Here is a 14,857-nt window from a genome sequence, read left to right as displayed (position 1 = left end):
TTTGAGGGCTTAGAACATCATCTGGTCTTGCAAATTTAACTCTTCTCGAAGACGCCAAGGTAGTCTGATTATGGTCTCCTTAGGTTAAATGGATGGAGCACAATTAGTCCTGCAGTTCATATCATTGTCAGAACAGTGTTTAGTAGTTGAACAACCCAACTCACTCATCATGGAGTTCATTATTTTGGGTTCACTGCCAGGTGAAAACTGCTTTTACATACTTGGAAAGAGAAAACTGTAGAAAACCAGATGAAAAAGCCTTCATATAATGCTTGCCTTTGCCCTCCCTGTGAAGTGGATGGAGCCATTATCTGGTTTATCATTATAGAAAAACATTGCTGTCAAGATGGCATGATGCTCCAGAGAGATAAAAGATTTTGATCCAACAAATCTGATGATAATAATAAAAGTATAGACTTTTACTGAGTATCTGTAATGTGCTAGTCACTGTATTAGGCTCTTTATATACATGAACTTATCTTCTTAGCAACTTGTGTTAGTTGACTATTATTATTCCCCATTTTGTTGAGGCCCGGAGTGGTTAATTAACTTGCCCAAGGTCATTTAGCTGACCTGTGGCAGATAAGATTTGAACCCAAATTGATCTGATTCCAAATCCTTTTCTCTTAACAAGCACTATGATACATACCTCTATCTGCAAATAGCACTTAGCCGAAGAGCCACATGACAAATTTATACCCTGTAGAGTTGAGACTAACATAATAATCTAATACTGAAAGTGTTACAGAACACTGTAATTAGTTATAGTCTAGATATTTGCTTCAAGTCCTTGGAAGTCAGCATGTATTCTCTATTGAACTTAGATAATTAGAAGCATACTGTATACCTTAGATTGCTAAGCATTTATATAACTTTTGGACTAAGGTATTACTACAGTGGAGATCCTGCCAATGGAACAAACCACAATAATCTTTCCCTATATTTAAATGTTCATAAAATAATAATTCATGATTACAAAATTTAAGTAATATACCAATACAGTTTCCACGAGATGTTGTTAGGAAGAAGAGACTGGATTAATGGATGACTGATATCATGTTGTGTGACTTCATAAGGCAGCCCGAGACTCTGAAAATAAATGAATTTTTAATGATGTATTCACACAGTTCATCATTCAGGGACTGATATCCCTCCTTGCCTCATTTTAGAAGGAAGGACTAAGCTTCTGGAGTTTAAAGATATTAACAAGAACTCATAGCCTCTTTCTCTATATACTGTAAAGGTACAGCAATGAACAATGCCATGAACAATCACCTAGTCACAGGATCAAAATGGAAGCTGTATTATGAATATCCTCAAATCTCTTGATATCAGGAAATATACATACTAGGACATTGGGACCAAAGAATCACTTATTCTTCACAGTTTTACCATAAACACTCATGCTGAGCAGATGCCAGAGAGCCTACCCATATTTCCACTGATTTGGGCAATTGGCATTTACACACATAAATGATAGAAGAAACAATCCTTTTTTTTTTTTAATGCCTTAATTTGCGCATGGTACAGGTAAAATCCCAAGCCAAGGAAGAATATTGTAGGCATGGCAAATGTAAAATACTATAATCACCAATAAACTCTAAATAAATGTTCTGGAATTTCAGAATAAATTACTATATCTAATTCTATATAAATTCTAAAAACTTGATTCCAGATGCCAAACAGCCTCCCTCCTATTTATATCCCACTTTCCACCCCTAGAAGAAAATTTGTGTGGAGACGAGTATTGCATCAAATAAAAGTTTTTATATGATTAATATTACAAAGAGAAGAAAGGTTAGATGTGCAGATCCAAAGCATTTATTTGACATCTTTACCTGGGAATAGCAATACCCAGAGGCGTGCTTGGCAGTAGCAAATTCGAAAATGCACAAGAATAATTTTCTGGGTTTGTTCAGCCTCATGAAACTGGGTGATTCATAAATAAAAAGTTGCAAAAGATATGCTCTTGACTTATGAAAAAGGTGCATACCCTATGTCTATACCTAATCATGTAATCTCCATGGATATAAAAATCAGGAATAGCAAACACATTTGTCTAGAACTCCACACAGCATATGATTTATATTTACTACATAAACATTAAACTACATATAATATTTCCTTCATTTTGTACAACTCCTAGACAAAAGTGATTTATTTTGTATATTTCTAAATTAATTTTATAATATAATTTATATATCTGTCCCATCTTTAATTCTACTTCAAGCGATTATGTAATGCAAAGTAATTTGGAGAATCTATTAGTTATGTGAAAGTAACATTCAGGAGCAAGGAATAGATATAATATAAATGTATATAATTTACATATAAAACTGGATTTTTAAAAATAAATAAACAAATTATTTTACAACACAATTACTTCAGCTGCATCTTAGTCACACTGCAGTTTGAGGTTCAGAATGCCACTTGGTTGTTTGAGAACTTTAAAAGCAAGAATTTTTTTAATGAAAAATGCATTTTTGCCTGTTCTGTTCTGTCTTGTATGTTGAAAAAAAACCTGAATCTCTTCAGAAATATTGATAGAAATGCAGTCTTTGCAATCTCCTATTAATAGGATTCCTATAGGTATGACCACCTATATGAGGCCTTTTAAGAAGGCATGGCAGTGTGCTTTAGCCAATTGGATAATTTCAGTATCAAGACATTATATTATAAAGAAGACATATAAGATTTCAGCTTGTGAAAAGATATAATAAAATATAACTCAACACAGACTTGGTTCTTTAAGAAAATATCATTCCATCATACATATGAAAAAATAAGGTGATTTAAAAGTACCATTTTAAATAAGAACATTTATTGGGACATTTTTATTCAACAATATATTTAGAAAGTCACTAGAATTGAGATTGCTATCACTTTGTGATATTTTTAACAATCAGTAAAACAATTTTCAATAAAATTAAAGTCCAAGTACATAGCCAGCTATATTAGTTGCTAGAGTTAAATATTATCTATGTTCTCTCTGCTGCATCATTTCAGCCATTTAGCATGGAACAAAATAAGCTAAATAAGGAGACAGAAAATGGTGTGGGAAAGGATTTGGGACTTTTAAAGTTTGTTGCTATTTGATGGAAAAATGTCAGAGACTTCTCAATCAAAATGTGAAAGCACTTAAAATTAGTTCATAAATAATATTTTAGGTAATAACTAACAAGAATTGACAGATCCAACAATGAGAGAAAGTTAATTACTGAGGGTCCAAAAGATCTTTGGGAAACCTGTGAAATCTTTCATATTCCATTTATAAAGTTACTACCACAAGTTTTAAGTGGTATTGCAGGGACCTCCGTAGTATTTCTAGTTTCTGCTTGAAAATGTTATAACCAACTAGAATTCTTGAAAATATTGTGAATCCAGATTAATAGAAATAAAACAAAAATAAATTAAAAAGTAATAACTTCCATGTCTCTGCCTGTAGCAGTATTGTTTAGCTTTTTTAAAATTTATCTATATAACATTTGAGATGTATCTTAATAATACATATTTAATAACAATATTATCCATTTTTCCTCCAATCTACCCCCAAAGTTGCTCTCTGCTTGGGGAGCAGAGGTGCATTTTATCTCCTGGTACTGGGTTCCAAAGAATCGCTAGTAAGCAAAATATAGAATCTACGTATCCCTTCCAGGCAAGAAGATACTGCAGAGCTTTAATTTTTATAGTTTATATTTGTCTAAAGCCAGCTCCCCAAAATGCAGAACCGGAGATGAAGACTTTTGTGCAAGTAGTTTATTGAAGAATTGCTGTCCGGTGAAATCTATATGAGAATAAGGGATGCAGGATAGGGCAGGTGAAGAAAGTGGAAATCCACAAAGATGTGGACTTAGTGGAAACTGGATGGTACAGGGTACAGGGTGCTCTGGAGCATGAATGGTACCACAGAGTTGTCTCACCTTGAGGAGGATAACAGCTTTTTGTACCCTGGTATCAGTCATTAACTACATGGGAAGGAGCATAACCTTCCCAGCATTTCCCAGTAAGGAGGCTCCAGTCTGAGGGTAATTTTCAAAAGATGGGTTAGATGTGAGCTGTCAGCAGCACCTGCAGGATGAGAGCACCAATCTGATAAAGGGAATCTGGGCAGGTCCCCAAAAGTGTCCATTATGCAACTATGAAAACAATGGATGTTCTTCATCTTTCAAACTAAAAGTACTTTAGTACCAGCAATTCTGATATGCTCCTCTATGAGAAGTACTGCCTGAGTGCTTTCAACCATGGCATCTAACTGAGAGGGATTGCCAAAGCAACTGATACTTCAGTGTGGATCCTGAAATTTGCTGTGTCATAGTTTTTTCAATGAGACCCATTAAATCTGCTTTTAAATACTTGTAATTTTTCTGATTAAGTTTTTTCTTTAAAAAAAAGACTTATATTCTACAAATATAGTCTTAGTCTCTCTAAGAGATAGTAATCACTAATTGAGCCAAATCTATGTTCTTTGGCAGCGAAAGAAAGTGGTTTAGAAAATGATGTTGATCAGAAGGAGCGGGAAGTTTGGAGGCAACACACTTAGATGGGAAAAAATTTTAGGTAACAATAGGTAAGATCGGAGAAATCAAAGACAACTGAGAAGGAAACCCAAGTAACTGCAAAACACTTTTATTGTGTCATTTTTCTCTTTTGGGTGTGTGAAGGAAATCATGAGAACTCAAAGAGTTTATTCTCAACTTCTGTAAGTTCCAACTTAAATCCTTAAATCCTCCCTAAGATCCTTTGAATGAGTTGAAGGAAAACCATAAACAGATGAGAATAGATTTCCAGACACCAAGTTAACCTGAAGGTGTTAGAACTATGCTGGAAAGTTGGACTACTAGATCAGAATTTAGACTGTGTTATTTTAAAATGTATATATATGTATGTGTATATTTTTAAAATATATTGTTAATAAATTCAGAGTTACATTAAGCAGTAAACAAGTAGTAACAGTTTATGATTACTGTATAAGGTACAAAATTACAAATATGCATTTGTTTAATTGCAATCATCCTTACAATATAATTAACATAGCGATACATGATCTTAGTAACCAATTCTATTTTTTAGGTATAATGCAGTAGAAATTATTTTCCATTTTTGAAACCTACTGGATCAAACCCCATTACCATACACAAACCACATTCCCATAACAAGGCACTATCATTTAACCTCCAAGAACATTTATTAATAGAAAATAGGAAGTGTTGGAGTAAACAGTAAGGTGATTAAAGAAAAATCATATCTTAAATTTGTGTTTCTCTTTGTTTATTGAGGTATACCAAGCTCTGTGTGTTTATTGAGAGAGAAAAATCATACATTCATCCTATTCTCTACTTCAAAAAAAATGTTTCCACCTTGACTCTGTGACTAATTTAGTAGGATATGTAGACTAAGGTACAAGATTTGCTTATTCCTATACTGCAAGAAGACCCTACAATATGTTGGGTTTTGTATGATTTGCACACATCAGCTGGGGCGGTTTCAGTTCTCTGAAGGTGTCCATCTCTGAGCCATAATGTGAGAGTGGTGAAAGAGACAGAGAATCGAGAACCACTTTTACTTAGGTACCTCCTACTGATTGTGAACTAGGGCATTCTCAACATAATCGACATAATCATCCTTTAAAATCATAATATGTTCTTAGTCTCACATATGTACAACTGCAACGTCTTTTTTCTTTAACTTGTATCTCTTAAAAAATTATACAGGTAAGAAATGAAAACACTCACTATAAAAATTCAAATAATATAGAAATACAGAGACTAAAAAGTGAGGGAAGAAAACCTCCCTTTTCACTCTGCCCCACACTGCCAATGCACAGCCGTGGCCTAAGAGCCACTTTGTCAGTCAATGTGTCAGGAATCCACAACTAGAGTGTCCTCTGGACATTTGTCACTGGCCTTTTTGACCTCCTGATTTCACCGCCAGCCCTAAGCAATACTTCTAGTATGGTCTACTCTACATAAAACCATATTTTATCTAAAAGAATCATAGTTTGACTGAATGTAGTTTACAATACAATAATTATTCACTTTAAAAACCTTATTTTAGCATAAGTGACAAAAAAGCTTTGACTGAATTCTTCACTTTTCAATCCATTATTTTGAAGTGTTGTAGATAGTGTCAAAAATTTGACAGCTGAAGGGGCTTTGAGGAAGACTGCAGGGATGATAATCAGAAAGCTGATTACTGATACTATTTTAGTAGTACCTAGGAAGGAGACGCCACAGCCACCTACAGTTACCCACTCTTTTTTTAATGGCGTCTACTATTTTATGCTATGTATAAAGCTGAGAAGAGGACTTCCCTGGTGGCGCAGTGATTAAGAATCTGCCCGCCAATGCAGGGGACATGGGTTCAATCCCTGGTCTGGGAAGATTCCATATGCCATGGAGCAACTAAACCCGTGCAACTACTGAACCTGTGCTCTAGAGCCCGCGAGCCATAACTACTGAGCCCGCGTACCTAGAGCCCATGCTCCACAACAAGAGAAGCCACCGTAATTAGAAGCCTGCGCACCGCAACTAGAGAAAAGCTTGCGCACAGCAACAAAGACCCAACGCAGCCAAAAATTAATTTAAAAGAAGAAAAAAAAAGCTGAGACGAAAAGCCAGTAGGAACTCTGATCAAATCAGTAAACTGTATGAAGTTCAGCAATCCATATATTCACCACCAGTTGAGGTATTATATTAAATACAGGCTTTGAAGAATTCATAAAGTAAAAGAAATGAAAAATATTTCACCTATTTTTCCCAAAGAGGCAAGAAATCTGGAAAGACATTATGTGGAAGAGTGTGATCATTTACTTTTAAATGAAAATATGAAAATCAAATGAAAGAAAATTCTTTTTTTAAGCTTAAGAATTTTACCAAGAAATAAACAGGAAGAAAATGTACGTTCAGTCAAAAATACACAGACTCCCAGAGATTTTTAACTGTTAAGGAATAATTGCAATACTGAAGCAATCAATAAAAGGAAAATTACAATTATAATTCCTAACAGGAATACCTCAGAGATATTGGGGTTTGTTTCCAGACCACTGCAATAGGATGAATATTGCAATAAAGCAAGTCCCTCGAAATTTTTGGTTTCCCAGTGCATTTAAAACTTATGTTTACACTATATTGTAGTCTGTTAAGTGTGCAATAGCATTATGTCTAAAAAAATGTAGATATCTTAATTCAAAAATACTTTATTGCTAAAAATGCTAACCATCATCTAAGTCTTCAGCGAGTCGTAGTAATAACATCAAAGATCACTGATCACAGACCATCATAACAAATAGAATAATAATGAAAAAGTTTGAAATATTGCAAGAGTCACCAAAGTGTGACACAGAAACATGAAGTGAGCAAACGTTGTTGGAAAAATGGCAGTGATAGACTTGCTTGACAGAGAGTTGCCACAAACCTTCAATTTTAAAACTACATTGCCTGCAAAGTGCAATAAAGTGAAGCACAGTGAAACAAGGTACGCCTGTATAAAGTAATCAAAGCCAAACATAATTTCAACTCTTATATTCAAATTCCCCAAAAGAGAGTAGTGCCTGGTGATCAGCACCAAACTATTAAAAAAAAGAAAATCGATTTTTTGTAGTCAATTTGTCATTTCTAACAGGAATCTCAGATAAAAGGAAATAAACTGCTTACTTCTTGGTTGTTTTTATCAAGTCATAAGGGCAGTATCTTGAAAACTATATGTTTATATACATTTTTCTTTTTGGCTACTAAACAAAGCTTTACAATGACATAAAAGAATGGTGCAAGTGTATTTTTTCTGTTAGAATCACACCATTACGTTGTTACTAAGATATTTGTAATCACATAGCCAATTTCTATGGGTTTAGATAGTCTTCTGTTGCTCCAATGCATTATTTTTTTTAACAGATCCTTATTGGAGTATAATTGCTTCACAATACTGTGCTTCTGTTGTACAACAAAGTGAATCAGTCATATGCATACATATATCCCCATATCCCCTCCCTCTTGTGTCTCCCTCCCATCCTCCCTATCCCACCCCTCTAGGTCATTGCAAAGTCCTGAGCTGATCTCCCTGTGCTATGCTGCTGCTTCCCACTAGCTAACTATTTTACATTAGATAGTGTATATAAGTCGATGCTACTCTCACTTCACCCCAGCTTCCCCCTCCCCACCTCGCTGTGTCCTCAAGTCCATTCTCTATGTCTGTGTCTTTATTCCTGCCCTGCCACTAGGTTCATCAGTACCATTATTTTTTTAAGATTCCATATATATGTGTTAGCATATGTATTTGTTTTTCTCTTTCTGACTTACTCTGTATGACAAACTCTAGGTCCATCCACCTCACTACAAATAACTCAATTTTGTTTCTTTTTATGGCTGAGTAATATTCCATTGTGTATATGTGCCACATCTTCTTTATCCATTCATCTGTCGATGGACATTTAGATTGCTTCCATGTCCTGGCTGTCGTAAATAGTGCCACAATGAACACTGTGGTACATCTCTCTTTGAATTATGGTTTTCTCAGGGTATATGCCCAGTAGTGGGATTGCTGGGTCATATGGTAGTTCTATTTTTTACAAATGCAACCAAGTGATTTTTGTTTTAATATTTCTTTATTTTAAAATTAATGAAAGAGAATTTTCAATTCCTTTAAACATCTGTGCATAAGATTTTTGTGAAATTTTTAGAGGACTTTGGTCAGTTGTATAATTTGTATCTCTGTCTTTTGAGGCTCAAATTTTTTAGGTTTCTAAAACAATTCTTCTTTCTGTTCATTTTTTTATGGATTTTACATTTCCTTGTTTTGTCAGCTAAAGTTCAGTCATACACTGAATCATCATATGTAGCTGCCAATGCCCTCCTTTTTTTCTCTTTCTCTCCTTTCCTCCCTCTCCCCTCTCCTTTAGTTTCTAATGGTCATGGGATAAATCTCTTCACTTGCTGCATATAAATTCCTCAGTTTTTAAGGTAGCAAATTGTTCAAAGCTCAAGATTTGTCTCTCAGCAATTAACCTTAAAATATTTTGTTTTCACACTTTGACTCATAGAGAGTAAAGCTATTGAAACACCTTTATTCTTGATGTGTCTTCTAATAATCACAGGGATTAAGTAAACACAGTCTACTGTGTATGTGTAATGCTGCTTCTGTGAGCTGCATCATAGCTTAATATTAACCTTGCTCAATTCATGAAAAGAAATTATTTGCCAATATTTGATCAAAAAAAAAAGTTTCCCCTTGCAAGCTATTGAATCTATGGCTGTGTTTGCTATCTTTATGGGTCATTTTTTTCTCCAGAAATGCTCTTTGAACTTTTATAATTATATGAAAGCATATGATACCATATTCTATAATATATAACCAATGTGTTCTGAACTGTAATTGTAATTGTATGCAATTTTTATCTGAGATATGGCCTTCCTAGAAACCAATTTCTTAGCATCAGCTAGAGCCAAGTTTTTTCAGAATTTTAAAGAAAAGCATATTTCACAAATTGAAGTTGTAATTCCCTTAAGACAAGTTCTATTTTGGTGTCTACATTTACAATAGCTGAGACTGTCACAGTCATTCACCTTCATCATTAAAAAGCCATATAAAGTTCCTTTCTCCTCTAAAGTTAGAATGTGAAATGTTGGCCTTGTAGACTAACTTTCAAGGAACCTTGAGTCCTTCAAGGTTTATGTCCAGAGGTGCAGAGACTAGGTAACCAATAAGACCAGGTCAGATTTTAACACTGTGAAAAACCTTCTATACTCATCCATTTTCAAAATTACTTGCGAAAAGTAAAACTTTTTAAAAACCCATTATGGGTACTTTTGGAAAAACTTCATTTATGACTTATATGAAGACCGATTTAAAAACTGGGGAAGAAACGTGAAATGGCAAAAGGTCAAGCCTATTTGTAGCATCCAGCCAGTGCTCTCCAGATTAGCTTTGGTTCAAACCTATGGGGGTCCCTCTGTGATACATGAGTCCATTGTGTCTGTGTCTGTCTCAAGCACACCCAGTTACTGGTGTCTGATAGGAGAAAAGACTTGCATTCTTTGGAAAGGACTGCAATACTTAGCTCTGTTGTGAGATGCCCTCTAGAGGTGGTACTAAGGGAAAACCACTGTGCTGTCAAGTCACTAAGGAACATGAGAGCTGGTGATGAGGTGCAAAACATTAGAGAAACACTCAGAAATGCCATAAGCCAGTAACTAGACTCTAGCAGCCATTGTTACAGAGCTGATGTTGGCTTGGAGCTACCAAAGGAAGTAGCCTCTAAAAGTTATTAAGAACCATCAGAAAGCCCTCTTGTTGGGACCCATGTTCATTATTGAAAGTAAATAGTAATTGGAGCCATTATCACTGACAGCCACCACTAGGAAACCACAGATGATACAGGAGAGACTTTCCAGCCCTCTTCCCTCCCCTTCCCTAAATCAAAGATGCAAATCCTCTTATCTGTTGGGAATTCAAGGTAAAGATAATAAATGTCGGCCTTTCAATGTACTCTAAGACTAAGAGTAATGAAGAATTTTCTGACAGTAAATCTGGTACAGTTGGGAGACTCTGAAATCTCTTATTGCAGGCTTTGCTGGAAAGAAAGACCCTGGATTGTAGCTCAACCTTCAGACTTTCAATAATTATCATAACATTTATAGACCCTATACTGAGTGCCACACACACTGCTACAATGAACTTTTTGAAAACAGTGTCAAAGTTTTCATATTTCTCATCAATATTTCATCATAACAGAGACCACAAAAATGGGTTCAGAGTTATTTGGTCTCTTTCATATGACAGTGTTTATATGTAATACATAAATACAGTGAAAACTCAGGGCACTGGGCTTTTCAGGCAGTCTTTGGGGAAGGATTCCACCTCCAAAATAATGAATGCTACAGACCATTATCAAACATAACACTCATTGCTATCTGTTTTGACTAATGTGGCAATATGCTGGCTGATAGGATATATATATAGAGAGAGAGAAAGAGACAGAGAGAAAGAGAAACTATGCCAATGGGCAGTAGCAATTTCTTAGTTGGTAAAACTTATTGATTGAAAAGAAATATTAATGCTTTAGAAAACAGCAATAAATGCTTAGGAAGACTCAGGCCACCATAAGAGAAAGCTTCAAAGCAAGTCTCCAGAACAGTGGTTGAACCCCACAGAGCTTTGTGATGATTGAAATTAAACCTGCTAGAGACATGGCTTTGGTATTCTTTCAGCAGTCAGTCTGTGGAGTGTTGCCAGTTCCTCTCAGCATTGCAATATGATGGCCACAATTCAGTTCCTATGGTCTGGATTCATACAAAAATTATTAAAACTGTTCCTGTACAATAAGCTGAAGAACGGCAATCAAAATTAACTAGGTAACACAGACTTTGACTGCTGGGATAAAATAATAGTCAAAACAACTTTGCCTTCAGCATCCAGAGATGCAGTGTCATTCTGCCTGTTTTACAGAGACCGCAACAGCATAAAAGGGGGACCACCAGGGGAACTCTGTACTCATATAGTCTCCTGGATTGATGGAGTAGGAGAGTTATGTGCCCAGTATGAAAATGACTGTGAGGATTATATGTGTTCTCACAACCAGTGCCATTCACTGGTCTGGTGGATTAGTCATTGTGCCTTATTTAACTTCCCTTTCAAACAACCAGTTTTCTTTTTCCTTCTGAACTGACCATTTGTACAACTGAACTGACCAAAGTAACTAGCTGTTTGAACATCACACCAAATTGTGACACCATTAACCTAAAAGATTAAGTTTTTATTACTATTTTCTTAATCCTATTAGTGCCTAATCATTGTAGAAATATTAGAAAACACAGAAAAGCAAAAAGAAAGAAAAAAATATACATATATATGATGTCTCATTACCCAGTATAACCACTGCTAATGTTTAGGAGTATATTCTTCCAGTTATTTTCCCACACAAATATACATTTAAACATATTTCAGCAAAAATAGTATTATGCCACACATAATGTTTTATAACTTGCTTGTTTCTCTAAGCACCAGTGTCCTTCTATAGCTGTCATCTAGGACTCCATTTTTAATGACCACATATCGTTCTATTGTATAGATTTACCATAATTCATTTATTTAATCCCCTGTTATTAGACATTTACATGTGATTTGTAATTTTTATTATTACAAATAATACGGTGATGAACATATTAGTAAATACATGTTGCATACTTATCCAGTTATTTCCCTAACATAAGTTCTAGAAGTCAAATTACTGGTTAAAGTTATGCAGTTTTCTAATATTTTAATACTTACTGTAGTTTCATCTTTGAATGGGAAAGATAACAGGTTAAAATCAGAAAGATAAAAATCATTCAAAATCCTTAAATTAATGTTTCATAAAGATCTAAAATGCTAAATTAAAACACATAGAAATATTTTAACTAGGGTCTGTTTGTTAAACCATTTACAAAGACATACACACATAAAGTTATGGGTTTAAGTGAGAGTTATTAAGTTTACAGATCAGTAAATGAGATAATTTTCTAAATAACAGGCAAAGCCATTAAAATATTATCTTCTATGAATACTCAAGAATTAAAAACAATAAGAGCTGAATTGATATATAATTCACATACCATAAAATTCACCCTTTTAAAGTGTAGTTAGGTGGTTTTTAGTATATTCACAGAGTTGTGCAACCATCACCACTATCTAATTCCAGAACCCTTTTATTACCTTAAAAAGAAATCTGTACACATTAACAGTCACTCCCCTTGCTTCCCAGCCCCTAGCAAACACTAATCTGCTTTCCATTTTTATGCATTTGCCTCTTCTTGACATTTCATATAAATGGAATCATACAATATGTGGTTTTTTGTGACTAGCTTCTTTCATTTAGCATAATGTTTGCAGGGTTCATCAGTGTTGTCAGTACTTCATTCTTTTCTATTGCCAAATAATATTCCACTGAATAGATATGCACATTTTGTTTATCCACTCATCAGTTCATTCTTAGTATATTAATCAAAATCTTGTCACCATCATGTTTAAAGTACTTCACTCCCCAAACTGATAAAAGACCCATCTTGATCTGGTCCTTACCTACTTTGGGGGATTGATATGATTTTCTCCCGTGTTCCCAACCACATCCACTCGAACCCTTCCACAACCACTGCAGTCATAATAGAACTACTTGCAGCTTCCTGAATGTAACAGGCACTCTCACTTTTGTATGTGCTATCCCTTCCATGTAGAATATCTTTCCTTATCTGTGTGGATAACTTTTACTTGTCCTTTATGATTCCGTGCCAGATATCTCCTCTTCTTAGAAGCTCCAACACATTAAGGTTAAGCTGGATGCAACATTTTAAATAATCTATTATATTGATTACCTCTATCATAACACTTCTCACACTGTTTTATAGTCGGTTTTCTTGACTTTTCTTCTCCTATATAGTGAGCTCATCGAAGGCAAAAATTATATTCTGTATATCTCTATAACACCAGCAATCAAGGCCTAGCATATGGTAGACATTCAACAAGTGTTTGCTTTGTGTACATGATCAGTAAAATTAATTTGGCATTTTTATAAACTAAATCAATTTAGGAATTTTGTAACTATATAGCTGCAAACTTTATACGTTGGAATTTTCTTATGTTTTATTTGTTCATTTTACTTTAAAATTCTCAGTAACATATAAAGTAATACTCATTAAAATAAACCAGTCTTATATGTGATTCTAGTAAGGTTTTTAAAGTGTACGTTGAATTTACAACCTATCAGATAGGAGACATTTTCAATGAGGAATAACTTAAGACAACTTCAGAAGTTATACAAAAGTTACACAAAAGATGGTTTAGAACCATACATCAAATTATTTAAGAAAGAAATTAAGACTATGCCATGAAATTAATTTATAAATCATAAATGCACTTTAAAAACAATATGAGGGCTTCCCTGGTGGCGCAGTAGTTGAGAGTCCTCCTGCAGATGCAGGGTACACGGGTTCATGCCCCGGTCTGGGAAGATCCCACATGCCGCGGAGTGGCTGGGCCCGTGAGCCATGGCCGCTGAGCCTGCGCGTCCGGAGCCTGTGCTCCGCAACGGGAGAGGCCACAACAGTGAGAGGCCCGCTTACCGCAAAACAAAACAAAACAAACAATATGAGCGTTTTGTGCAAGTAAAAATGTTGCTTTTCTTAAACTTGATTTAGAGGGTGGTGCCTTGCTTAAAATACTATAATAATATTTTAACCTCACATGTGTAAAGTGTTTTTAATCTGTTTTCACTGTTTTCTATGTGAATGAAAAAGTTTTTAAGTAGATCTAGTTCTTGAAAATAGAATCCTAACCTCTGTTACTTCTGACTTATAGGGTATCTTTGTTACTAGGGTTCAGCCTGATGGACCAGCATCCAACCTGCTGCAGCCTGGTGATAAGATCCTTCAGGTAAGACATAAAAAGCAATGCTTTCTAAGGCCAACACTGAAACAAATATGTACCCAAGTTATTAAGCTGAATGACTTGAATTAAGTGATTGAACATAAGTTCCTCTTACATTTCTTATTTGCCTTTATTGTTCTGGGGTTGAGAGGCAGGTCAGAAACCATTTCAGACCTATAGAATCCTATATCCCCATTACCTGGCACATGGCAGGTGTTCCGAATGTTTTTGTTTAAATGAATTTTGGGAATGAAAGAAGAATTGATACATACAGGAATCTGTGCATAAGTATCAAGTGTAAGTAAGAATATGAAGTACCCAAATAGGGTATCTATGTGACTTTAGATGAGGGAGAAGAGACTGTCCATGTTTAATTTCTCAACAGTAAGCTTATTACTGTTTGAATAATATGAAACACCTGGTTATATCTCTCTACTCTCCCTGCTGACATGTTTGAACAAAAGTT

At 34.9% G+C, this 14,857-nt stretch overlaps 1 protein-coding gene across 3 annotated transcripts in view; it reads left to right on the top strand.

The window, feature by feature from the left end:
* LRRC7 (leucine rich repeat containing 7) overlaps positions 1–14,857 on the top strand; it is a gene marked incomplete at both ends in the record, with an annotated part of 381,292 nt that overhangs the window by 353,845 nt on the left and 12,590 nt on the right. For all 3 annotated transcript variants that reach the window (XM_082833990.1, XM_082833989.1, XM_082833988.1), the window contains one exon: positions 14,323–14,397. In XM_082833990.1, the coding sequence (XP_082690116.1) occupies positions 14,323–14,397 (75 nt within the window). The remainder of the gene's footprint in view (positions 1–14,322; positions 14,398–14,857) is intronic.

Source organism: Leucopleurus acutus (genome assembly GCF_964270905.1).
Source record: "Leucopleurus acutus genome assembly, chromosome: 2".
Lineage (NCBI taxonomy): Eukaryota > Metazoa > Chordata > Mammalia > Artiodactyla > Delphinidae > Leucopleurus > Leucopleurus acutus.
The sequence above is the reverse complement of the archived record's forward strand: the minus strand, read 5'-3'. Positions and strand labels throughout refer to the sequence as shown.